The sequence below is a fragment of the Epinephelus moara genome, chromosome 22 (genome assembly GCF_006386435.1).
Source record: "Epinephelus moara isolate mb chromosome 22, YSFRI_EMoa_1.0, whole genome shotgun sequence".
NCBI classification, from domain to species: Eukaryota; Metazoa; Chordata; class Actinopteri; order Perciformes; family Serranidae; genus Epinephelus; species Epinephelus moara.
This window is the reverse complement of record NC_065527.1, coordinates 41,958,082-41,985,822: the sequence shown is the minus strand read 5'-3', so window position 1 is coordinate 41,985,822 and position 27,741 is coordinate 41,958,082. Positions and strand designations below refer to the sequence as shown.

The 27,741-nt window shown below is 39.8% G+C and overlaps 1 protein-coding gene across 2 annotated transcripts; it reads right to left on the bottom strand.

Moving 5' to 3' along the window:
* Positions 1-1,675: 1,675 nt before the first annotated feature.
* sfpq (splicing factor proline/glutamine-rich) lies at positions 1,676-26,876 on the bottom strand. 2 transcript variants are annotated; one of them, XR_007569220.1, is made up of 12 exons: positions 26,041-26,876; positions 25,225-25,413; positions 24,667-24,968; positions 24,452-24,547; positions 23,828-24,024; positions 23,649-23,733; positions 23,363-23,474; positions 23,199-23,247; positions 20,799-20,905; positions 2,129-2,177; positions 1,928-2,014; positions 1,676-1,816 (listed from the first exon to the last, which is right to left on the bottom strand). XR_007569220.1 is itself a non-coding variant. In XM_050034901.1 (10 exons), exons 1-10 carry the CDS (start codon positions 26,743-26,745, stop codon positions 17,644-17,646), a joined length of 1,953 nt encoding a protein of 650 aa, XP_049890858.1. In that variant the 5' UTR covers positions 26,746-26,874; the 3' UTR covers positions 17,266-17,643. The 2 variants fall into 2 exon arrangements, 1 of the variants encoding a protein (XP_049890858.1); XM_050034901.1 differs by lacking the exons at positions 1,676-1,816; positions 1,928-2,014; positions 2,129-2,177 and adding an exon at positions 17,266-17,754 and having other exon boundaries at positions 26,041-26,874.
* Positions 26,877-27,741: the final 865 nt, after the last annotated feature.

Below are 27,741 nucleotides of genomic sequence, written 5' to 3'. Positions count from 1 at the left end.
CAACATTAAACTGACCCACATTTGGCCTCCCTCAGTCAGGCTTCTCTGTATCGCCTTCCTCCCTCCGGGCTGGACCTCCTCCAGGGTTGACAGCCAAGACCTCAAGATACAAGTGTGATCCAGGAGCGGAAACACTGCACCTTTACCCTTAATTGTAACCGGACGGGCTTCAGAGCAGGAGCACTGAGGCAAGTCAGGCAGGCTGAGGTGGTAGTTAATCAACTGCTCAGGCCTAAGGTAGAGCAGGTGAATAAAATGCACCAGTACGACTGAATCAAGTCAAACTGCATTCATGTTTGTTTTTTTTATTAACTATGTTCTTTGTAACCTCTGCATGCTGCAACTTCAATTGAACTTGCTCTAACTTATCATTAGCCTTTTTGTTTTTTTTAATGTGTCAGGTTCAATGTCAAGGACAGGTCAGAAATCAGGTTAGTCAACTGCAGAAAACAGCATGGAGACCTGTGGAAACTTCATAGTGGTTACTTCTTTTATTTATCTCTTACTTATTCAGTCTCTCCTTCAAACTCGGTGTAGACTAATTTGGATCACTTTCTGAGTGGTGCTTGGATGGAGACGGACTGTGTTTTGCAGTGGCGCATTACTGCATCTCACTGGTGCGCAATGGGAAAGGGGCTAAAAAAAGTGCATCAACCATAGATAGGCACAGTCCCTTCCCCTCTGGTGGACTTACATGGGACCATTTTATCCAAAAAATGTGAGACAAATGACTTTTTTGATCCCATTTGAATTGTGCCATGAATTAAATATTTGTCAGCACAATTTAAAAGATAGTTTTTCAAGTCAAGAAAGTCAGTTTGTCAGTGCAAGACTGTTCAAATTTCTAATTAGAGGGACTACACAAGTCACATCAGTGATGCCCTAAATCTCGCTTTGATAATCTTCCTATGATAGCTGTGTTTTATAGCAAGACATTCTAACAAGAGCAATGGGTGTTGGCTCGTTCTTCCACTTCTAGGCTGATACAAACACGAGGTAAAATGACATTTCATTTGTTTGGGGAACATAGCTAGGTTACCTAACCAGCTGGCTAGCTGGTAAGTTAAGTATTTAGTGTAAGACGAAAGCTGTAGTTCATTCAAAGGTTTCACACAAGGGGCGTCGGTGGCTTAGTGGTAGAGCAGGCGCCCCATGTACAAGGCTGTTGCTGCAGCGGCCTGGGTTCGACTCCAGCCTGTGGCCCTTTGCTGCATGTCTCTCCCTCTCTCCCTCTCTCTCCCCCTTTCACGCTTTGCTGTCCTATCAATTAAAGGCAAAAAATGCCCATAAAAATATCTTTTAAAAAAAAAGGTTTCACACAAAACCAGATGGTAGTATGATAAAACTCAAATCAAACTGACTTTCTCTACTTGCAGAATTATCTTTTAAATTCACAAATATCATATGTAATTGAGGGCAAAGGATAAAAAATTATTTGTCTCTCTGTTAACCATTGTGTGCATTTCTTACACAATAAAAGGTCCAGTGGGAGATCAGTTACTAAAGAGTATCAGTCTGTGCAGTTACTACCCCCAGTAGCTAAAAAATGGCAGACCGAGAAACAACCGGGTAATTGGAAACTTCAAGCTTCTTCGTGAGACAACAGGTTTAAATGAACTCATCTCATAAATAGACAGGCGATAATCTGCAAAGTAGGAAACACAAAGACCAATGGTCAGGTTCACATTATTTATTATTAAAACTTTACAGCAGAAATAAAAAAAAAAAAAACAGTGCATCCCTCCTCTGGACTGCAGACTGCTTGTCCTCTTGCTGGATGCCTCTTGGTGCTGCATCTGTTCCACCACCTGCAGCTCTGCAAGAAGCAGAAAAAAATGTTTTTAGTGGAGATTATTCAACTTTGGAACATTTTTTTTTTTCATCATTTCACATCCGAGTCTGAAAAATAATCTGCAGAGGGACTAACATGGAGGTCATCCTGCTGTTAGCACAGTTCTGTCACTGGTGTCTCCTGCAGCTCTGGCATTTAATAGACATCAATCTTCATTTTCACCTGCAAAGGAAGAAACAAAAAGTAAGACCAACTGTTCTTTAACCCCATCGCAATTTTGATTAAAAAAAGACTGAGTTCTTCTTGCAGCTCACCCGTCATATTTCATTAACTTACCCTGGTTTAATGGTGTGGGCTCTCAGCCTCCTCCGACTGGTCGAGGCTCCTGTGGCAAGAAACAAACAGTGAGAGCCTGGTAGTGAACTACTCAGCTCAACTACCTTTACTTTTTTTTGTTTGTTTTATATATCATAATTACTTGGAGGGTGCCAGCCTAATAAAACAGCATGTACATCACTGAGTATGTATATATTTTGTGTGTGCATGTGTTTGTGTGGGTGGTAACTGTGGAGATTCAAAAGAAAACCAAACATAGGTTTTAATTGTAAATACAGGTTACGATGTTAAAATGTGGACATGCATTACAAGTCAATGTGTATGTCATTGTGAGAACAAATATGTTGAATGAGTTGTGTGATAAAGTTAAATACAGATTATAAAAAGGCATCTCAGCACCCTGAAGTAGACTCATTTGTTTAGAAACTGCAGACGAGACAAGTTCATGACAACAACGTTGAGATCTGTTGCAAACCTCTGGGTTTTCGGTTTCCCTGTTACAAAGCCATGTGAAGCTGGACTTCGTTCTGACACATCAGGGGTGTTACTGCAAAAACCCCAAACAGAGCTGGGAGCTGCACCACAGAGCTTGTAGAGAAGAGGTTGTTTTCAGCGTCAGTTGTGCAGACTTTGGGCAGTGCCCTTTTAGACAAGGCCACATGAGGCCTAAAAGGGTAATTCTGGCATCACACTCAGAGACATAGATTATTTTGGCCAATCAGGACTGAGGACTTGGTTAGAAAATGGATCACAGTGCAGACAGATACATCTTGACAGCCTCCAGGGCTTGATTCATGGCATTGGCTGGACAGTGTAGTTCCCTGGTGATCAGGGAGAACCATAAACTCACGGTCCTTCACAGCTACAAGACAACTTCTATGTTCAAGCTACAGAAAGAAAACACCAGTCAGGATGTGCTGTGTTTTCACCGAGTGGCTGATCACTGGCAGGACAGGGCATTCAGGTTTTAACAGGAAAAGTGACAAAATATGAGCGGTAAGAAGAGGCACTGAGAGGAGAGAGGAGAGGAAGCAATAGAGTTCAGTACTACTGCAAAGTTTTTTCCTCAAAGAAGAACTATGTATGTCCATTTCCTTTCTTTCAAGAGCATAATAAGTCTTTATATTGTGTCTGGTATGCAAGTTTGCCCTACAAACCACTTCAGCCTAAAACCAACAACCATCAATTTTGATCAGAGGTTTTCAAGGTTTGTAGTTTTTATTTTCACTGTGGTACTCTACTCAAGGAAAAGATCACAGTATTCTTGAAGGGTGTTGCCCTGTTACACTGTCGAAAAATATACTGATAGTTCAACATCTACACAAGTAACTTCTACTTAGTACTTCAATGAGGGTTAATCACCTATGAGCTTTGGAACCACTGTTCCCATGATGCTTTGAGTGATGTTAGCAGGAAGTATAATGTTGCAATTCTGGTAATGATGCCGGCTTGAGTTATGAGCAATCCGACTGGATATTGTGTAGATTTGTGTGTGTGTGTGTGTGTGTGTGAGTAATTCCCAGATGTTAACTAGATTAACAAGAATTTATAAGTATGAGACGTGAGCTTACTTGACATATTATAACACCTCAAAACGCATTGCATGTCTACAGACTGTCCAATAGTCAACTGCCAGCTAGAAAGTTTGTTAATTACCGGTTAGATAAAATAATCATGAATGATGGCAAATGATGTTAAGGTGCATCAACAGCTCACATAAACAATTCAATACTGAAAAAATCAACAACTTTAAACTAAAATATATTACGTTGAGTGGAAGAGGTAAAGTTGATTTACATTTGTGATTAAAAAAAATTATTTAAGGGCAGCTCAGACTGGTAATGTTGTGATCGATACGGTCATGTGCTGAAGAGAAGATGTATTGCTAAAGTGTACTTCATTATCAACAGTCTGCTGGTAATGGCGTACCTAAATGTTAATTTGGTACACAGTATGTCACACATACTGATTTAGCATGTAGTATGCAGCACTAGATTACTTTCATGGATGTTTAATTGTTTTAGAAACTTAAAAATGCTCTGCTGTTTAAGTCTTTTGATCTGCTTCTCGTGAACTCAGGATATGAGTGTAAATGTAAATATTTGTATTTTTCAAGAGAAATAAAAAAAAATCCACATCAAGCACCATAAACAAACACAATAAGTCACAAAGGTTGTCCAAGGATCAAACTGCAGTGAGTATTGGATTACAAAAACAGACTGAAAGGGATTTACATTTCCTACAAACCCACCCAGATCAACCCCAGCACTATGTGACATGCTTCACTTCAAAGTTGAAATGACGTCCCAACCCAGTGCCACAAACTATAATTGTTTATAGTTTTTGTAGATAATTTACCAGCAGAGACAGAGTCAGGAGAGGTGACGACAGATGGAGACAGTTCTGTCAGTTACCAAGGTCAATGCCATGTCTACACAACGCAGTTTAATTCTATAACATTTAAAGCAACTACAAGCAGTTATTAACTGGTGATGTAACAGTATTAATTCAATACTAATGTCTCTATATGACCTACACAAACAGGACAGTCAGTAAGAAGATTGACTTTTTCTATAGTTATTCTTAGTGTCCATCCCTGGGTCCATAAAATCGGACAAAATTTTACAGCACACAAACATTACATTTTTACATTTACGAGTTTTGCAGTGAGTAGTGGGCTACCCTGGCCAGTTAAAAGAAAGGGAGGGGAGATTTTCCTTTTTTGTGTGAAATTTTGTCATTATTAGCGTATTTTGAGAGTTACAACCAAGACCTGTTCTGTCATCAGTTACATCTATCGTGAAGTGTAATTTCCTTGTAGTTGCTTTAAATAGTCTGAATAATTTTTTTTAAATTGGCCTGCACACTTGTGCTACCGTTTCTGAAAGAGCTCAAATCTACGTTATGCAGTAAGTTTTACAATTATTAAAAAGGTATCAAACCAGAAATAATTGTTTTCTGTGTATTTTTTTTGTTTGTTTTTGATCAGACGAGGCACTATTCGATTGTTAAAGATGTAAAAGAAATGCAGCACAAAGACAAAACTTGCATTACAGTGGAAAAGTCATCCATGAGTTGGGCTTTGTGTTAGACTTGTTTTCTGTTCATTGTCGCACACAACCTGCCTGTTACAAAGGCTAATTACTTTTCAATATAAATTAAAAAAGTGCAGCAAAAATCACCAAAGAAATCAGCACATGCTGAATGTATAGTTGTACAAGATTTAAACGTTCTAAAGCTTTAAAATTACAAAATTAAAATTTTCACTTTGCCTGAATACTTCAAGCACCAAAGGACTAGTGCTCACAGTACGACAGCAGCACTGTGTCCAACACCTCTGATGAGAAGCTGTAGTGTTGAACCAGCAACTGAGCTGTCCACCTCTCACGCATACATACAGGAAAGCCAAAGTACTACAACCACACACACACTGCACGGGCTAGTATGCTTGCCACATCCACACACAAAAAGATTGAAGAACAGAGATCTGCACTGTGATGCCATTCTTTGTAAGTGTGATGCCAGAAGCCCTGTAAACGTCACCGTGAGCTGTGACGTGGTGCAACAGAGGAGAGAGTTATGTTATGGGAGAACTGTGCATCTTGTATTATAAACATGGATGGGACACTTACCTTTACTTGTTCGGCTGATCTGTGAAAGCATACCTCTGGCTGCAGTGCAAACATGTCCAGGCTTTACTGTCCACTGACTTCTGCAGAACTACTCATCGCCAATGTAACCCAACTGCAGAGAAGAGCCTCTACTGTGGACTGGGGCAGCCTGTCTTTAACAAGCTGGCTGACAGCAGCTAACACACCTCTCATTTACCCAAAGACATGACAGACACACGCACACGCACACGCACACGCACACGCACACAGGCACAACCGACCCCCTTCTCTTCAACCGTTCGGTGCACGGGACTTCCTGCCTCAGGTAGGCTAGTGAATAGGAGGTCAGTCTGGTCCACTAGAGCAGTTTTTACCAACAGCTTTCAGGGTCAGGAATTTTCCACAGAAGGACAACAAATATTGATAATGAGGGGGTTAAAAATAGTTTAACAAATCTTGACTAAGATCTTTGTTTTTGACATGTTGGTGTCAATTATTAGTCCAATAACACGGAGTCAAAATGTGTTGCAATAGCAGACACCTTGGTTATGAAAATCAGTTTTATAGTTACTCAGTAGTCTGTTGACTATGAAGTTCACTTACAAAATGTCACTGTCAAAGCGTTGCTTTCAAGTTTTACTCTAATGCTGGCGTCAAAGTGTGTTGGTATGGAGCTACATTAGGGTCAAATGTTTTGTACTTGAAAAAATAAAATTTGAAACTGAAAAAATCATGTGTTGATCTTGAATTTTGAAAAATACGACAATATTCAAAATAAAAATAAGTATATGAAACGTTTTTTCAGGTTAAATATAATTTTGATTCACTTTGGTAATTCTTTTAAATGAATAATTTATTTTCACTTTTCACTTCCATATATATTTTAACATTTGAGGTCTTATTTTTTTCAGTTGCATGTTTTATCTTTTCAGATTCAGATCTTATTTTTTACAGTTTCAAATCTTATTTTTTCACTTTCAAATCTTTTTTTTTCAGTTTCAAATCTGTTTTTTGAGTTTCAGACTTTTGACCCTGATGTGGCGTGGGGGGCGTGGCATCAACTGAGGGGTGTAGAATCATGAGTGACAGTGCTTTCAGGGAACGTAGGAACTAAAAAAATTCTGACTCAACACTTATATACACCATATTCATGTGACTGGCAGTGTAAAAATTGATGCCAGTGACAAACTTCCATTTAGAAATCTGTTCTAGACAGTACTGAGCACCAATTGCAGTATAAGAGCGATAAATTATGCCAGATTTTGCAGATCAACAGCCACATTTTGAGTGCTGATATGTCCGATTTCCACATAGCACTATGAATGCAGCATAGTGTTTTGCTTGCGATGATGGCATCCGGTCGGTCGGGTCAGTCTGCTGGAGCCCATACATCCAGCACACAGGTGAGAAATGTTAACTAAGCTTTGGGAAATCATAACAAATATTAAGGGGTCATTTTTGTGACAACACACATTTTCACAGCTCCATCATCACAGCCGTGTTGATGCTTCCACATCCAGACGTGTCCCCTGGATGAAACCTTTGAGCTTGGGGAAAAGGAAACAATCCTAAAACACCTCCCTACTTACCTGGTGCCACAAAAATCACCTGGAGCCAGGTCAGGTAAGTAGGGAGGTGTTTTAGGATTGTTTCCTTTTCCCCAAGCTCAAAGGTTTCATCCAGGGGACACGTTTACTGGATGAGGAAGCATCAACAGGGCCGTGATGATGGAGCTGTGGACAATCACACTTTCCAGCTCTGACAAATTCTCCACTTAAAAGACGTCACAAAAAAAAAGTATGTTGTCACAAAAACGACCCCTTAATATTTGTTATGATTTCCCAAAACTTAGTTAACATTTCTCACCTGTGTGCTGGATGTATGGGCTCCAGCAGATTGACCCGACCAACCAGACGCCAGCATCGCAAGCGAAGTGGACACTACGCTGTGTTCACAGTGCTATGTGGAAATCGGACATATCAGCACTTAAAATGTGGCTGTTGATCTGCAAAATCTGGCATAATTTATCGCTCTTATACCGCAATTGGTGTTCAGTACTGTCTAAAACAGATTTCTAAATGGAAGTTTGTCACTGGCATCAATTTTTACACTGCCAATCACATGAATATGGTGTATATAAGTGTTGAGTCATACTTTTTTTTTAGTTCCTACGTTCCCTGAAGGCACTGTCACTCATGATTCTACACCCTTCAGTTGATGCCACACCCCCCACGCCACATCAGGGTCAAAAGACTGAAACTCAAAAAACAGATTTGAAACTGAACAAAAAAAAAAAAAAAAAAAAAAAAGATTTGAATCTGAAAAGATAAAACATGCAACTGAAAAAAATAAGACCTCAAATGTTAAAATATATATGGAAGTGAAAAGTGAAAATAAATTATTCATTCAAAAGAATTACCAAAGTGAATCAAAATTATATTTAACCTGAAAAAAAAAACCCCCGTTTCATATACTTATTTTTATTTTAAATACATTGTTGTATTTTTCAAAATTCAAGATCAACACATGAATTTTCAGTTTCAAATTTTATTTTTTCAAGTACAAAACATCTGACCCTAATGTAGCTCCATATGTTGGTACTTAAGGGCATCACTGTTCTGAACCTAATATAGTTACTGTGTAGTCTGTTAAGTGTACTCTACTGCCTTTCAATAAACTTAATACAGTGATATGAAGGGATGTGTATCCAGGTTCAATACTAAATTTGTACCAGTTCCTGACTGGTCAGCATCTTAAAGTGTCTGGACCAACTGTGCTGCTATCAGTATGAAATTTATTGTTATCTAATTATAAACACAGCTGGCATTTACAAATCCCCAACTGTGCCCCTCTGATGACGAAGCTGCCGGCATCATGCGATTACAGTAATGTTGCTAAGTACATGATGCATCCCTGATGCATTAAAATCTAAAATGACATAGTCAACTCACTATCTATGCATCCAAGGGATGTACTATTATGTTTCTTAATAATGCTACATTGTAAGCCACAAATCCATGGTGAAAGTGCACGACTGTAATTTTTTCTCACGTCACGGAAACCACTGTGCTTTGTTAATTTTCAGATGCCTCATTCAATATACACAGGAAACAGCTAAACTTGTAGCCGCAAAAGAGTACTAGTGATAAAATAAGTTATATCAATAAGGGCATCAATATGTTTCAGAGTCATTAAGTATCAGTATCTGTGTCAGTATCAGTGTCAATAAAGTCCTCACAATACCCATCCCTAGTAATGTGTAATTTCTGAAGTGCTATTGGTGCCATCTTTTAAAGGATCCTGACTCTGAACTTGTATGAGCGTCAGTGTCAGAGCTTTGGTTACTATTTTTACTCTTATAACAAAGTCAAGAGTAGTACAGGCACCAAGTTTTGTTGCCTGCCCTTTTTACTGCACCATTTGGTGTATTTGCTCTTTTTTCTCTGCACTTCTGCCACGACCAGATCCAATTGAAAAAAACTATCCAAAATCGACTGCTGCAACATTTTTTCCCCTCGTTTTGAATGTGTATTATTTCACATTTTACATGGTCTTTGCAAGGCCACCCTTAACAGGATTAGGATGAAAATTTCAGCACATTGATATTGGAAACCATATAGTTTAAAACTGAGGATAGTTTCAATATGTCAGAATATTGTTTGAGCTGACTTTCCTTGCACAGTAATGCGCAGTCAAACTATTTCGAATCTTATAAGGTCAGAATAACATTTTTAGCAGCCTCTAAGCAAACCTATGAGGAAAACTTTTTTTTTCTTATCATATTTGGACTTCTTTGGTGACATCACATACTCAAAAAGCCTTCTTTAATTTATGATGTCTAATATATTATTTCTTAAATGCAAGTCTTTCTCTGATACAAGTATGGTAACAGCACAAATAGACGTGCATCAAAATCACAGCCGCGACTGGCTTGACTGCAGTATTGTTCATGGTGCTGCTGTTGATACGTGTCACTCTGTCTTGTCTATATTTATGCGTTGACAGTGGGGTTTTTTTGCAAAGTGGCATTATAAATTTGTTTTTCACTGCGTGAGAAAATGGACGAATGAGAGCCTATGAAAAGTCTCAAATGCATGAGTTTCACAGTCAGTATTCGAGTTGGTAAGACTGCACATCATACTTTTTGTACCATGTTACATGCACTGGTGCATGCAGAGCTGAGAAGTACGTGCACAGCTAGACGTATACTACCATAAATATGCATGTGGCATTTCAAGTTTCATAACGTGAAGTCAAAATGAGTTGGTAAGTTAAAAAACCCATTCCAAACCTCTGTAACATAGTGATTGTGTAGCCTGTTAAAGGTGCTTGCTGCCCTTAAAACAAATCTCGACTATAAACTTGTCTCAGAACGGTCAGTATCGATGGTTTGATTTCCATTTTAACTCCAATAACAACGCAAGAATGTTCTACTGCTGTCGGGCCAGCGTAGTGTTCTTGGCACAGTCACTTAAATCTTCTTTACGTGTGCTAGAAGAATGGCCAAATGTTAAAATCTTTGTCCTCCAACTTCGCAAGCTACTGTCCAAGCTATAGAGCTACCACCTATCATGATCAATTGCAAATTTAAATATTCTTTAAGTAGGTGCCATTTGGTCCTGAAGAGTGACAGTGTTTCGTCAGCAAAAGAGAAGAAGCTACAGACTTTGAATTTCTTGGTTTGGAAAGTTCCTTCTCACAGTCCAACACCTTTAAAGCTGGTCAAACCTGTTAAAGAAAAACAAATTGTACACATAGACACAGACATAACATTTCAAGTTTTAAAGCTTACAATTAGGTCATGTTAACGAGCACTCATACTATTTCTTCAAATGCTGTGTAGAGGAGAATGTCTCGGATGATCACTTTTGACTAGCAAAGCTTTAAATTAGCATAATAATGTCTCCTGATTATATGCCTAACACAATTTACAAAAACGAATATTAGCACCCCCCCCCCCCCACACACACACACTTTTAAATAATATCAAATTGTCTACTAACTCTGAAGTATTGGCAGGCATCTGAGTTGCCTCTAGTTTTTCCATTCATTAACATAATCTCTTCAAGAGGTTACATTTTAGTCAAGAAACAGTCTCTGGACAAAACACAACTGAAGTGAATCCAAAGGGGTTTCCTTTTTCTGTTGCACTAAATTCTCCTTGTAAGACTCCATAAAGTCAGAGAAGACTATAAGCAATGAAGCATAAACTTGAGCAAATGTGTACTTTTTTTTTTTTTTTTTAACCAAGAAATGATTTTAACCATAATCTTAGCTGAATTTGTTGCTATATTAAAGAAAATGAGTAATCTACAAAATGAACACGTGTGAACTAGCCATCCCGAATCGGAATCTGGAATAACTATCATGACTGAGCTTGGCAAAGTAAATACAAAAGCTGGTTCAATGTTGCGTTACTGTTTATTCTAAGGCTGTAATAAAAAAATAAATAAATGTCAGTATTGATCCACAAACACAATCTGGTGAAGAAGCGATGGGCTCATCCATTCCCACAACAGAAGCAATAGCCCCGTTTCCACCGGGCTGTACGTTACGATACGATTAGTTCGATATGCTTTTTTTCCCCATTTCCACTGTAAAAAGTTGTGAATGGTACCAATGGAACCGTTACTAACCGTTACCATTTTTGGTACCCCTTGTGTTAGGGTGCCTAGCACACAGATCTGGTATTGAAAGGTGGAGCCCTGAACACTGCAGTCCGTTGATTGTGGATCTTCAAGCGTTTATATGTACTAATTTCAGCTGGGTTATGTGAACGGCATATATTCTAATCCTCACTCGGAGAAAATTAAAGTGTTGCATAGCGTCAGGCTAAGGCAAAACTAAACCCCGAGCTTGCCTGAGAAGGCAACCCACAATTTTTAAACATCCGATGCAGGGAGACTCTCACTGCAGCCTGTTTTATTTTGTTCTGAAAATGTCGGCGTGCAGCCTCATTCTGCGGACGGTAAACGAGGTGTAGACTTCCATCTGTGTCACCGGTAATAAGGAAATAGTGTGAGTGCTGGATGGGAATTGAGTGATGATAACCCTGCCCACATTTAAAGGTACAGTTTGCAGTGGAAACGCTAGGGTCTAGGTACCATGTCTGAAGGGTACTTTCAGTTCCAAAGGTACCATACCGAAAATGTTTGGTGGAAACGAGGCTAATGATCCAACTACAACATGTCTTCAAAGAAATTTGATTCAACCTTGAAGTTAATGACTGCTTAGTACAATATTTTGGCATTCGTTGATGCCAGTCACTTTCAGAAAAGTAAGTACTCAACTTCCAGAGAGAATTTCAGTGATATTTAGAGTAAAATCAAGTTGTTTCCATTTTTAACATAAAGTGCACAAACGTTTTTCAAAATCCACTTAATCACGTTCTTCTTTTTCTTCTTCTTGATGTTGTTTCATCTACAGGGTAAGAACACTTCTAGATCCAGCATACCTGCCCGACTGTCTCTCCATACTACACTGAGTCACAGGCAAATGTGTTGGCCAAAGTTGGCATCCTGATTGTTGTGTTACTAGGATCATTTGCACAGGAGTCCATTGTTGAGGATTTTTTGCTAAAGCATTTCTGAGTCCAGGCTATACAGCCACAAATTCCTCCCAAGTTTACAATCTGTAAAGCTGGTCAAACCTGTTAGAGAAAAAATGTACATAAACACACGTAACATTACAGATGAACACTCCATGATATCCAAGACTATTACCAAGTATCTGTAGTCCTCTGTTCTGCAGCCATTTCCGGTGCGTTTTACAGGGTTTTCAGGTGCTATTTAAAGGAGGAGAATTTCTAACAAAGCAAATTTTATTTCTTTATATTTTAAGTTATTGTGCAGAGTACACTATCATACTGTGCACAAGAGGAATGCTAGAAACTTTTAAAGTTTCTTGCTGTCTTGCATACTTCCATGTATTGGCATCTATAAGACAAATGCCAAGAACTACCACATGGTGCACTGTGATCATCCCGTTATAGGTCCAAATGCTGCCCAAAGTCCCCCATTGGACACTTAACTGTTTACAAAAGGGAACGCCTTCATTGGCCTGGTGAGAACATCCTGATGATGTGAGCGCAACATTCTGTTTAGCTCTCTGTGTCTGCCGCCCTTAACACGTTACAGAAATTAACCAACCAACCCAATCTGGGCCAGTCAGGGATTCGCACTGTAGTTGTAACCAGGCAGTCAGGGACTGTGTTGTAGTTGATGAATTAAAATGCAGGCAGTTGCTTGCACAACGGTTCATGGCCTCTCCCAAAGCAACAAGTGCTAACTCTAAAGTTAGTTAAGTGTACACAGCAGTGAGTGATTTTATTGCAGAAATAGAGTCAATAACACCAATTAAGTTTCTCGTAGGATAAGACGTTTTTGCCATTGTTCCGACAAACTTGTGTTTCTGTCAAAGGAGTCTGGTGACTGTGGATTGGGGTAGCAGCAAAACACGTTTTGGCTGCATAAAAATATGACCACCACAAAACAAAGCAACAATAGTTTAGGTGCACACTATATTTATAATATTTTCACAGCTTTACCTTGCCATCAGACAGCCCTCTCCAACAGGAAACTGATGCCACAACGTTATACCCTCTCCAAAGCCACCAGACTCCATTGATAGAAACAGTCATTTTACTCCACAGAACACAATGGGTCTCTGGTCTTCCACTGCCACTTGATTGGGTAGGTAGTTTGTGTAATTACAGGACTTTCGGAACCAACCTAATCGTGCCACTTCTCTTTTCTGCCTGTCCAAACTGGTAGCATAAGATCGTTTAACGGTTGTCAGTTTTGACTGAATCACAAAGGAGTCAGCAACGTCCTCCCTGCCACTCGCCCTGCACCTGCCCCAAGCCCAACTGTTGCCTGTAAAGTGCTGCTCTGAATATTACAAGAGGGGGGAGAGACTCAGCATAGGAGCTGTGGACTGTGATTTTTCTGTGCAGGATGCATGGGAGTGAAATTGAATAGATTTGAATACATTTCTTGCCTTTATCCTGATGGTGTGAATAAGTGGGTAAATTTGTCGCAACACTGTCCCCTGGTACAAATCCCATGTTTAGTGGTGGTCCGCCATTGACTGGCTGAAGGAGTTCGTCTGTCAAGGCGGGTACTCCCACCCACTGAAAGTGTTTTGGGCTGCAGCGGGGCCACGGAGCAAAACAGAATGTTGAGCTCATGTCATCACGATGTTCTTACTAGGCTACTGCACAGTGACTCCAGAGTTAACACTAAAAGCCACTTGTTGATCCTATTCATCTTGAAAATGTAAGCAGTATTAAAAACTGTGCTGCTGAAAGGACAAGCTCGTCAACGACATATAACGTAAATGGATCTTCAACAGACCATAGAATGTCAGTCACAAGAGTACTAGGAAAAAAGATCAAGTGCCCTACTTTATCAGTCAGCATATTCTCCATTTCAATAACAATCAAGAGAAACAATTACACTTTAGAGTAAGATAAAATATGCTCAATCTTAAGAGTTGTAATTAATACAAGAATACTTACGCTCACTTTTACAGCCCATCTCCTCCTACCACACAACTCTGAGAAACACTTGCTGAGGCAAGCCAGAGTCTATTAGGTGCCAAAGTGATGTCAAAATACCTTAACAGGTACTGACATGATTCATTGGGCCAGATTGGGCAGCAGAGTAAAAAATGTAAATTTCAGTTGCCAGAAGGATTAAACAAAGTTTTAAACTTGTTTTCTTCCATATTAACATGTTAATAGGGCTGTACTGAGTCTCTGTTTTTTTTTTAATACATTTGAAGCTTCTATTAAAGGTAGTCAAATGAAGCTTCAAGTGTCTGCTGCCATATTTTGTCAAAATTAAATAACTACAATAAATAAATAAATTAATGTAATAATAACAAAGCCGTGTATCATTCAAATGTTATGAATAAAGCTTCAAAGTTTAGAATTTTTCGGTACAGCCCTACATTTTAATGTTAATTTGACAGCTTCTTAATATAGCAGGCCTTTCACCAACTTACAGTATTTAGTGTCAAGTTACTGTAATCCAAATGTCACTGAAAGGGAGACCTACCGTCAGAATTTCAAAAAAAAGAAAAAAAAAAAGAAAAAATACAATTACAATGATAAAAATGGAAATTAAATGATCTCGTTCAATTCTGCTTTTAACGTTTCCTGTTTTGAAGACTTGCGTCCTGGGTCGAAGTAGCCATGACAGGTGTATAAATGGGGTTGTTAAATGTTTTCTTTCAATACTGTTGGTGGGCCTTTGGGTCCTGTGATATCGCAGCCGATGACATTAATGTAACTACAATTCAAAAACATGTCTCCTGAAAAGTGCTGGTCAACGGGCTACTGATGAATGTACCCCAAAAAATGATATCAAGCAGTGCGAGAACAACAGATTGGGACCAGATCTGAGGAAAATAACGAAATGAAAGCACTGCGTCCTCAGCTGTACTGAAGTGTGACAGTAAGCTCTTAACTACATGGCTCTTTCAGCCATGTTGGTTTATGCCACCAGCCATGTAAGAATGTATCTGTGCAACATAATATACAATATATACCAATTCACAGTGTAAAACCGTATAACATACTGAAACCAATAAGAATGATCAGTCTTTCGTCTGTTGAATGACAAGGTATAAAAGGGAATTCAAAAACTGGAGAATGTCAGCATGTCCTGCCACATATTCCACTGCAGTACAAGAGGAACTGATGCAATGTATCTTGCTTATACTTCCCAGCCATGGAATAGAATAGAAACTCTGGATTTCTTGTCTTCTTACAGGTCCGGCACAATGAATGCTTCACCACTGTACAAAGTACAGAACTTGTGCAAGTGTGGGATTTATATCTATTTTCCAATACTGGCAACACTTGCTGAATCATGTTAGTGTCGTGTAGCTCTATTAAAATCATGACTGTGTAAAAACTTTGAATTACAAGCAAACATTTAAAATACTTTCAGAACTGGTCACTCTGACTTTTTCTTGAAGGGGTGAATCCTTTCTTTTCTTCTTTTTTTGGAAAAATAAGTTAAGGCTGCTATTTTTCATCCAAAGATGGTACAAATGTGATATATCTATGCTTTAGATTCTGGTGGTTATTTATGCCTTCAACACATATTAGCAAGTCCAACTGAGTCCATTGCCAGTCACTCAAAGGCAGATTCACTCATGCCAACAGAGTAAAATAGAGTTAACATTCAATTTAGATAAAAGTTTGTCAATTCAGGAAACACTACCTTTTGTGTTCCTTTAACATACGAACTGTTCACCTCTGTTGTAACCAAAAAGGAGTCTCGAACTTAACTGATGTGACTACGTTTACATGCAGGTTTATCAAAGCTCATCTTTCTAATTTTGTACACAGCAACAGGGTGCCTTTGGGGAGGCAGGTAAATGGCCTCTTATTTGCTCACCTGCAACTACAGTTCTACATTTAAATACATGGCCAACATCTACACAGTGAGGCACTTTCGCACAGGGGCCATTAAGAAAAATACAACTCAAACCATGTCATTAAAACTATAACTTGTACCTCAGGAGCTCGATTAAGTTTTAAAATTGTGATGAGATTTCATCTGTTGATAAAACAAACAGCCCATTTGCTGCTAAGAAGGTGGCAACAGTAACTAGGAGTGCAGGCTTCAAGTCAGCAATCCATTTTCAATAATTTGCTAACAAAAAAGGTACACAAGGGTGAGCGCTGTCATCCTAGTCGTATTATCTACATTTTTCTATTGGATTGCATGTAAACGTAGTCTATAGCCTCCAAACATGATCACAAGACACACTAATGTGGACTGTGTGTGATAAGACTGAGGACGTGATATAAGCATGTGTTCAGAAGAAGACCTGTGTGTATCCACTTGGCTACCCACAACCTCTTTGACACTTTACCACAAGCTTTCTTAAAGGATTTATGTGGTATTTCTGCCATCCTGAAAGGGACTGTAAAAGCTGAATACCAATGGATGAAAAACACTTCAACTATGTGCAGCCACTTAAAAAAGCTGAAAAGTTTTTATGTTACCAGAAAGAGACAACTATTTCCACTGAACATGGTGTTTGAGGAGAGAAACTGCAAAGTTGTGTATTAAACATTAAATAAATTGAAAGTGCTGGGTGCGGTCCAGTCTGGAGACTTCTTAGCAGATACTGTCTTACTAGCGACATCCTGCACTACATATGCCCCACTTAATTACTCCTTTGTTAGAAGTATGATAATCACTGGCATTTTATTGAAAATGCTGATTGTGAGGGTGTCATCTGGTTATCTGAATTTGACAAGAAAATAAAGAAGCAAAGGACAGGCATGGGGCTTTTGCAGCAAGCCTTCAAGGGGGGAAACGTGCTGTGTTTTTGGTGTTATACACATAATGCTAGAGATCAGGACTGCAGCAGAGATAACACATAGACCCTTTAAAACCTAATGTGGCAGATGTATCCACATTATTTACAAATAACCAATCGTTGGTAGGTGGTTGGTTTTCAAACGTACTGTGTGTTGGAGCTTTTAGGAATAAATGTTAACGGTTTGTCCTGATAGAACCAATGTGTCTTTATTTCAATACATGCTTTGATTCCAAATGCATGGCACAAAACACAGCCATAGAAGGTAGAGAAAGTTGTTACAGTTATCACTTCACGGCGACTCACAGAGCAGAATACATCTAGAAAAGAAAATTATACATCGGTCAGAAAGAACTAACGGATCACTCGAGGGTGTCCCATATTTCTATGCTACTGACAATACAAAATAAAAAAGGAAAATATTGACTTTGTCATAAAAGGGGTTAATGTAAGGCTAAAATGTAGCAACAATTTAAACTTAAATACAAGAAATCTGAGTCAACATGTTTGTTGTGGAGAATCTATACAAATGGTGCTGCTGGGAAGATCATAGAGCAGCATTTAAAAACGGGGTTTCTTAGCAGGGCCATCAAACTCCTCACGGACCCTGCCGTACCCAGCACTACCAGGACCCATTCCCCTGGGACCACCCTGGGCAAAGCGCTCATTGCGCTGTGGGGGTCAATTTGCCAGGGAGGCAAATGTATGGGTATGTAATGTATGGGTTCAGTGCGCAAGCACACAGTTCATGTCCATGTGGAGGTGTATAAAAAGGTACGGCAATAGAGGCGATTTGTTTTATATTGTGAGATATACAACAAAACCAGCAGGAGACACATCCGAAGAAACCGTTCGTTCCAATATGAAGATCCACAGGTGCCACAGGTTACATACGGAAAAGGAAGAGAGGGTAATGCTTTCGTTAGTCAGTGCCTACCTAGAATGGTCTCTCCAGTGCATGCCAAGACTAACCTATAGCCTAGCCTTATTACTTCATAGATTTAGCCATTTAGTACGTGCTGGCGATATTTTCCTCTTCGAGATCACTGAATGTATCAGCAGATAAACCTTTTGATACAGGCACTTATTTAAATATTTACATGTAAAACATATGAAAAAGGTTATAAATAAGTGCTAAATGATTTTATATTCCTATTTTATTTCAGGCGATATTCGTGTTTTCTTGGAAATTTGGAAAACAGATATAAAATTAAGTGCCATTCTGTTTAATTCAGACTAAACTGAGTGAGCTCCAAAGTTTAATGAGCAGATATTGTAGGGTACTTATTTACTGTCCAGCTATCACAGCACCTCTTATGGCACTTCAGTGACACAACTTCAAACTTATCTTAAGGTCCCAAATGTGACCAAAATCTTAAGTAGAGGGACTGTACCAAAAATACATCTGTCGAATAGTGGCACAGTTAAATGTAGCCTGAACATTAGACAAGATATTAGGTACAACCATTTCAACCCTTCAAGAAGTAAATTTGTTAACCAATGAGCACTTCACATGCCAATTCAGACACAATCTGTGAAACTAGAAAAGTGAGAGAAAGACTGAATTTCTCAAAGCCAAACCACCAACAGAGGAGGAGGCTTTCATTTACAACATGCAAACAACATGGTAAGAGCAGACCACATACAAAGTAAAATAGAAAGAATATATAAAATAAATATATCCTGAAATGGATCTGCATCAATCTGCTCATCCTACTAAATTATCAAAGACCTAAACATTCAGATGTAACTATAGAACTGCAGTGTATCAAGGTTTATCCTCATCATGATGTGAAAATGATGCATTGCTAACATCAGCACTGCCAACAAGCTCGAACCTCAAACATTCTCAGCTCCTAAAAAAGTCTTTTCTACAATAACTTAAATAAATGGTGCTTTAAAACCAAAGACTAAATAATTAAAACATGCTATTATAAGCATGAGTACAAAAAACTTGATTTTTCATAAGCTACAATGTGAAGTGCATTATTTCTTCAAACACGTAGCTCAGTGCAGTGAAACATACACTGCACAGCAAATACAAGCGTTGATCTGAAATTCAAAGCTTCGTTAAAAAGTTAATTGTTATGGAAATGCTCTTCATTCGTTTTGCCTACAATGTTAAACCACGTTTTGCCATTCTTACAGTCAACTGTAATCCAGGCTGCAACCAAACATTGGTACTGCAATCCTGCCAGAAGCATTGACCTGAAGCTTCGTCAAGTATTCACCAATGTCATCCCAGATACAAATCATCACAAAGCTTTGCCTGCCCCCATCAGTTAATCCTGATGCGTTGAATATTGTTTTCTAGATGTAATGCCTTAACTAAGGCTGGGCGATAAGGCAAAAAATGTGATCATGATAACTTTTTTCCGTCTTTGTTAGCATCAGCTGAAGGCAAATTTGTCTTATTCTGCGCTTAGGTGTATTTGGGATACCTTAACCAATCCAATGGCATTGTGTTACCTATGTAGTTCACAAATAGCACTTAGATATAACAAGCACTGTCATGCAAGACAAACCAGGTGCGGCTTAAAGCAAGTTAATGCGGGCAGAAGAGAAGAACACATCACCATTCTGCAAGTTTGTGTTTTGCTTATTAAAAATGTTTGATGAATTGATCACACAGTCTTCCTTTTGTTACTGATGTATACTGAGCAGTGTCATTGTTGACTCCAGTAAAATATATTCTGAAGTCTATTTTAACCCTTCTGCTGTGGGGTCTGCTCTGAAGTTATGTGGACACACTCTGCGTATGAGGAGCATGGCCCTGCCCTCTTGCAAACAGTCAGCAACACAGGTAAGAGAGGCAGCAGACTGACTGGCCGTTGTCACAATTATTTCAGCTGTGTGATAGGCTATTAGGTCTATCCATGACCAGTAAAAATGTCCAGGATTATAATCGTTTTTTATATGAATTTCATCAAGATCCCCTATCGTGATCACTTTCACCCAGCCCTATCTTATACCGTCAGCCTGCACTAAAAGCATTATGAATGCTCATAACCCAAAAAAAAAGATGTTGAGAAGGTAAAGGTTGCTGGTCCAGAAGATGAAGTACACCCCTGCTTCAGGTCTTAAATTGGCTTGTAGCACAAAAAGAGCTTCACACAGGATTTCACACTGCCACACAGAAATACACATTGCCTGTTCATGTACAACTTCTTCCCATGACAGACGATACAGGAGACTCCAACCACTGTATGAAAAAAGTTGTTTATAACTAAGTGAGCACACTGTCAGCAGTTGAGGGAAAAGCTAGATGACATGCTGCCTCTGGTCAAGAAAAAGTGCCTGTCCAGCTCACGTGAGACAGGGCTTGCAATAGCAGTTCACTACACAAAAGATGTGATAAGAGTGAGCAGAGCAACTGAAGTCTATCTACAGCTGTCAGAGAGCACATTGGAGAGAGCAAGTTCTTATGCTTTAGTGCAGGTTGACGGTTTCTTAGCTAAAAAGCAGTAAGAGGTCAAAGTAACTGAGGGGGCTTGGCATACCAGTGAAAGAAACCCTATCAGGCAGGCAGGATATGTGTCACATACAACAATCAGCGACCCGAAGACAGCTGGGAGCGCCAATCATTCATAAATTTCCAACCGCTTTGCCAGCTGGCCGTAATGCTAAAAGATCGGCTAGGAATCTCGCAGACAAAAAATAAATGCCAAACACAAACTATATGAACTACAGATCGTCCAAAAAGTGGGATACGTTACCATTTCTTTGCCCATCAGGCTGCCTGAAGCGGATCCCATTCCCTGCTGGCCCTCAAAACTCAGTCCACCCATGGGGAACTTCTGGTTGGACCCACCAAAGGACATATCTTAACAGAAACAACATTAGATCAATTACATACAGTGCACTTGAATGTACACCTTAGACAAAGTGCTGCTGATGGCTTTGCTGCTTTAGTAGGATCAAACAAGATATATTCACACAGTCAGGTTTAGTGAGTGTCATTTCAAAGGGAATCACAGCTCTGCAAGATGTCCACTTTCAAAGAGCTCAGTTTCTGCAGAAACTGTTTAAGAGAGATGCTGGTTCAAGTTAAAAACCGTGTTGGAAGCTGAGGTTTGTGGTGCCGCTGGACTGAATTGTGTTATACTGAGAGGTGTTTAAAATATCTAGAGTTACTGAGCCTCTAAATAAGTCTTTATAAATAATTCAGTGAAATTCTGTGATGTTGAGAGGGATGCGCCCTGGGTGTGAACTTGCATTTCCTGACAGAATTTTCTGCCTTGACCACACCCCAAACTAATTTCACTGGTTGTCCCAACTTCTTCTTCTTTGGAAGTTTGAGGCAGCCTTACTGGTGGCCTGTGCCATCCTGATATTACGAGATCTTGCTAAAACTACTTTCGTGAGGATGATAAATTTGCCTTTACCAATTAGCAAAGTAAGTTGTCGATTCTGACATTTTCATTGTGTCTGCACAACCAGCAGTAAAGAAAAGGAGAGGCAGAAAAGGGGACAGGAGGACATCCATATTTGGAAGTGAGGATTTAACGCTCGATAGATATTAGATAAAATGATGGTACTGGATGCTAGGTAACTAAGGCAACACTATAATTCAAAAGTTTGGAACCTCCTGGCACAAAAGCTTGATTGGGAACAGTCAGGCAGCAAGGAGGACCAATATACTCTGTATTATTGAACACCTTTTCATGCTTTTAGGTTGTAGGAAAGCTTCTTTCCAACTGCATGTTTTTTAGTGTGAGGGGTTTGTTTTGTACGTGGAGTATAATGCTGTACAACAGTAAAATCAGACTGATGACTGAAAGGGCAGCAGGAAACAAAGATCTCTCTGAACAAATATCAAAAGGAAAGGCAGAAAAACATCAATATAACAGCTAATTCCAAACTTTCAAACTGTAGTGTATGTCTCTAACTTAACTATAACCTAACTATGTGTTAACACTAGGTATGGAAATTTATGAAAACACTACTTTCTTGCAGAAACTATTACCTGAAGAATATGCAATTTAGTGTGCTCCTATGAGGAGACGGTACAGGATCAATTTAGGGCACATACTAAACTGGGAATTACCTCAGCAGGTGAGGTTCATAAATAGCTGCAAGATTTCTAAACCTTCTCTTAGCAGACTTGGAGGAAGTTTAAAACATATCCAAACTAGACCTTTACAAGGCCCACATGTTAGGTTTCCAAAATGAGCCACACAATCAAGAGGCCTGAATGTATTATGTACTGTACCAAAATTATTTCAAGTTTTTATATTTTAGCCACATAAAAATCAAATATTCTTGTTGAATTCTGCCTACTTCAATGGGTGTTGTCTACACAAAAAGGCCAAAGAAATATAACCTGCTTGGTACACTGTGGCCTATTTAAATAAGTTAAAGTATAAAGATGACCCAATAATGCTACACTGTAAACATATAATCTGGGATTGAAACAGCGGCATAGTGTGACTTTTCCATCGGGTGTTGCCTAAGAAGCAGTATTTCGGCCATTTTTATAGTAATTTAAAAAGGTATTTATCCTGTCACAGACACAGCTGACAGTGAACTTGTGTATTTGATGTTATTATCATACTGACAGCGATGTGTCTGTCATCCCTAGCTCTCTGAAGGTCATTGTCGGCTGCACAGAGGTCCTGAGGGACCGTCAGTAGATCATCACTTTATATTTTTGTATCATTTATATTTGTGTACACATGGGCTATGTCAGCAGATGCTGTTTTCACTCATGTCAATTGTGCTGTCTGTCCTGACAGGGGACAAACATTTACGCCAGTGGCCGCCTTTTTGTTATTATCTTGTCCAACACAAAAATATGTTTTGTTCCTAGTTTCAGTAAGTGCAAGGAAACATTTATCTCAAAATGCTGAACTACTAATTTAATTATATAGTAGGTTATTTTTGGAATATCACATTACACATTACCTCACACTGGAATTACTGATATTTTTGTGCTCTCTATACTCAACTCAAGATGTGACATTTGTATGTTTTGTAAATAAAGCTTTAAATTTGGGAATTAAATAAAAAATGTGTTTAACACTACAATATGTCAGGAAACACAAAACTACTAGGGACTCCTTGATCTCACTACATTGAAACCTATCAACTTCATTGGAAATTACAGAAAAACTTACCACTCATGCCCAAAGTTCCACTGGAACTCATTCTCATTTCCCTCTCCCTCTGTAACAGAAAATACATAAAATAAGTTAAATATCAAACCAGACAGATATTGATCAAATATTATACTTAACTGTTAATGTAACAATCTTGTATTTTAAAATTAAGGTTAACTCACATCCATGAAGTTGCCCATCCTGTAGCTCTCCTCACGCTGGCGGCGCATCTGCTCTTCCATCTCCCTCTTGCGTAGCATCTCTTCTTCCCGCCGGCGGCGCTCTTCTTCTTGTCTGTTTACAAAGAGGAAAATATAAATCATGTTTGTGATCCAAGTTTCGCAATAATATTCACAAATCGGATTTCATTTGTATTTACTCAAAAGAGAACAATGGAAGGCATATTGTGTTTGTGAGAAGACGACCAGATGACCAACATCCGAATAGGATTCTAATGAACATAAATACCTGAGCTGCATCTCCTTCCTCTTCTGCATCTCCTGACTGTGCAACTCCTCCATGCGCCGCAGTTCCTCCTGTCGCCTGAGCAGATCTGAAAGAAAACATGAAACCAACACTTGTCATTGTTGCACAGCTGTACGCCATTGTTTCTTTTTCAAGCCTGACAACACCACCACTAAACTTACCTTGTCTGAGCAGGTTGGCCTGGTGCTCATGGTACGCATCCTCCATCTCACTCTCCAGCTTCTCACGGGCCTCGCGCATGTTCTTCTCCACCTGCTGCCTCTGCTGCTTCTCCATGTCATCCAGAGACTTCCAGCGTTTAGAATACTCGTATTCAAAAGAGCCGGGGCGAGCAAAACGGGGAGGTTCCTCGCGCTCTCTGTAGACAAAATCAACAAACCAACCAGCATTTTACTACAGTTATTTAAATATTATGATTTCATCATTCCAATAGTAGGATATTGCATACAATAAGCAATATGGACATTGGTGCTAGTTGCCAGTGTGGGGGTTAAAAGGCTGCAGGGAATTTCCTTTTACCTCCTTCCCTCAATTTACATAAGTGAACACCTGCCACTCCACACAAATTGATTTTTAACAGCTGCAATCCCCGAACCTTAACCCCCCCCCCACAAATCCGCAGTGTACCATCTGGTACTCACAAAACAATGGCATAAAGGAAATGATGTGCGGAGTAAGGATGACTGTTCCAGTAAGACTTGCATAAACCTTATTCAACTCAAAGCCAATACAGCTCTACTTAACCCCACAAAGACAGATGGATGGGGACAAACTGATTATCTTACGCTTGATATCTGGGGTTCTTCTGTGCCAGTTTCTCTGGAAGACCATCTTCATCATCAAACTGCTCCAGAGGCTCGACAACGACAGGCCGGGGTGACCTAAAAAGGGGAAACAATCAAGACAAATAAGCGATAGATTTCTATCACCTTATCTGAAGGTGTGTCAATTCATTGTGCAATCTACAAAAGTGTGGTTTTTGAATTTCAACTGTACTTACGTGGTGAGCAAGAAGACACCTTCATTGCACCGATCCAGGGCTTTTCTAGCTGCAGGTTTGGAGGCAAATTCGACAATGCCCTTGCCTGTGGGGCGCCCGCGATCATCCACAACGACAATGGCCCTCTCAACCATTCCAAACTGTGAGAAAGCTTCTTCCAGGAGCTCGTTTGAAACAAATGGTGACAGATTCTTCACAGACAAAGCTGCAGAGTGTGTGGCAAATCTGACACGCAGGGGTCTGCCTTTTGTTGGTGTGTCATCCAACTCTGCTTTTGCGATCTCTGCAAGTGCACGGGACTCCTGAAGAAATCGAATTTAGAAGTACTGATAAGCATTGTTTTCTACCCACATCAACAATTTATTGTATTTTGACTTGAAACAAGCTAGACATTTAGGCAGAAAAGAAATAACTGCTAGCTGTATGCCTTCACTACGGATAAAATATTATAGACAGAATGTAAATCTGTACCTTACAGATTTATAGTAATTATCTTAGCTCCAACACAACAGAAATTCTTTATTACACATGGATACATTAAAGGGTGCAATGTCTTACCAATCGGATGAAACCAAAGCCTTTGTTTTTGTTGATGAAGACCTCGCTGGGCTCTCCATATTTTGCGAACAGCCTCTTGAAATCTTCCTCTGTGATGTCGTTGGGCAGATTCCCAATGAACAGACGGCATCGCTGGGTGTATGTCTTCTCACCGGGTTTCAGCAGCATGGACAACGTTGCCTTAAACTCCTGTCGATTGAGTAACGTTACAATATTAAAACTCTAAAATCTGTGTGACACTAGGTAATACATTTTTAGTCGACTATATAAAAAAAGCACAAGACTGTAATGCTATCTCATGCTCAAATACAGATATTTCTTCGTTTGTTTGCGTGCTCACGTTAAGCTCAGCCATGTCTTTATTCCAGACAAACCGCCCATCCCCCATTCGGGATGATCAAAGGGAAACGCTTGACCTACATTCTCTGACGCTGACTTTCTGCGAACTAGCGTAAACGATAAAGTCAAGAAAACAAATGGTGGTCGTATAAAGATAACATAACATCCCACAATTTCTTTGTTTTGCGATTATTTTAAATTTATATTAGTGTGGCCGTGCTGATGTTGGACAAAATGGCGGCCAGCTTAAGAGCATAAACTAGGGTGCGCGTGTTTTGTGACTGCATGCACCGCTATGGGTAGCGACACAGAGAGACAAGGCATTTCAGGATATGCAAGCAAACGCCGCCCATGCGGGTTGCTATGTGTTTAAAATCAAACATACTGCTCGTACAGCATAAGCTAACGTTAGCGGACAACAATGCCTGTCGACGCCATTGACAGTCGAAAGTGTATTATAATTAAACAATATCAAACCTTTGATGGGGCTGCATCTGACGGGGCTGCGTCGTTGTTTTTCTCTGGCTCCTGTCTAGGCCTTGCTGGTGATAGCCCTGTCCTCTGGCCTTGGTGAGGGCCTGTTTTCTGGCCTTGGTGGGGACCTGACTTCTGGCCTTGGTGAGGGCCTGTCTTCTGGCCTAGTTGGGGGCCCGACTTCGGGCTCGGGTGTGGGGGCTGCTTCTGCTGCTGACCGTTAGCATTTCCTGCCGGTGACTTCAGCTGCTGGTTCTGGTTCTTGTTTGCCTGGTTAGGAGGAGGTGTGCTCACGTTAGGTTTCGGCGGGGGTGACTGAATCTTCGGCTGAGGCGCAGGGGTTGTTGGTTTCTGCTGTTGCTGTGCCGGTTGTTGCTGCTGTTGCTGTGCCGGTTTCTGCTGCTGTTGTTGCTGCTGCTGCTGCTGCTGCTGCGCCGGGCCTTTCATGGTGAGAGCCGGGCCAGGACTTGGCGGAGGGATAATTGGCTGGTTCTGTGGTGGCTTCTGGGGGGTCTGTGGTCCCTGATTCGGCGCTCTGTTGAAGTTATTATTTCCTCCCCTCCGGTTTTGGTTCTGATTCTGGAAAGGATGGCTCCTGAAATGTGGGTTCCCCATTAACCCACCCCGCATCGGGCCGCCGGGCCCACCGCCTCTACGTTGCTGGAAATTCATCCCAAGGCCGCCGCGATTATTGGTAAATCGAGACATTGATTCTTATATCAGCGAAACTATAATTAAAATACTAAACACGTTATAAATAAGCTGCGTAACACCAGCTTACTATCTGTGTCGGTAGGTTGGTCTGCTCAAAATGGCGACCAGCGACGGTGTCTGGAAGAATACTTCTTTCTCCAGGACAGTGAACACCGCCCCGATCAGCTCATTGGTCCGCTGCTGCCAGCTGGTGGAGAGGCGTTCACTGTCCTTTGAATGATCCACCCCTTTGTATTATCATTCTATCTCTCTGTATGAATCTAGATTAATGATTAGCTCTACAGGTAAGAGGTAGTCAGTCGCCATTATATTAGATTTTATTTGAGTACACATGAATTGTCTGTAGCATACTTAGACTAAAGAAAAAAAACACTGAAACTTTTGGGCTTGGCTTTGACCTTGTTAAGATAAAAGATGTACAAAAATATTTTCTCCCTTTGCTAAAAATAACTGTTCAAGAAGAGTTATTTGACCCACTCCTACTACAAACACATAAACCTGACCACTTATTAATTTTCACACTTTAAAGAGCACACCATTTTGTTAAACACTGACAAAAGACCTCAGAGTGATCATAGCCCATGATCATAACAGTAAAATGATCATCAACTGTAAATCTTTCTCTAATTGGAGTTAACAGTTTTAATTAAGGGTGAACCCATTTAAACTCATCCACTTTGACCAAACATCTGTACACTTTTAGAGTTGTAGTTACTAAAAAGAGCAATTTTGATGACAGACATGGATTTAAGCAAGTCTGCGGAGCTAAGATGATATGATATGGTAAATTTAAAAAAAGAGGAGGGAACTTTCAGCCTGCTGTTAGTGGACATTACAAGGCAAGATGTTGGACTCGAGTCACAAATTTGATGACTTCAGACTTGACAAAATTTAAATTAATTTGTGAGCACTTGGACCTTATGCAAGTGAGGCAGGTGAAGTTAAAAAAAATTCAGGGCTTCAATCCAATTTTTTGTACATAAATGCTGT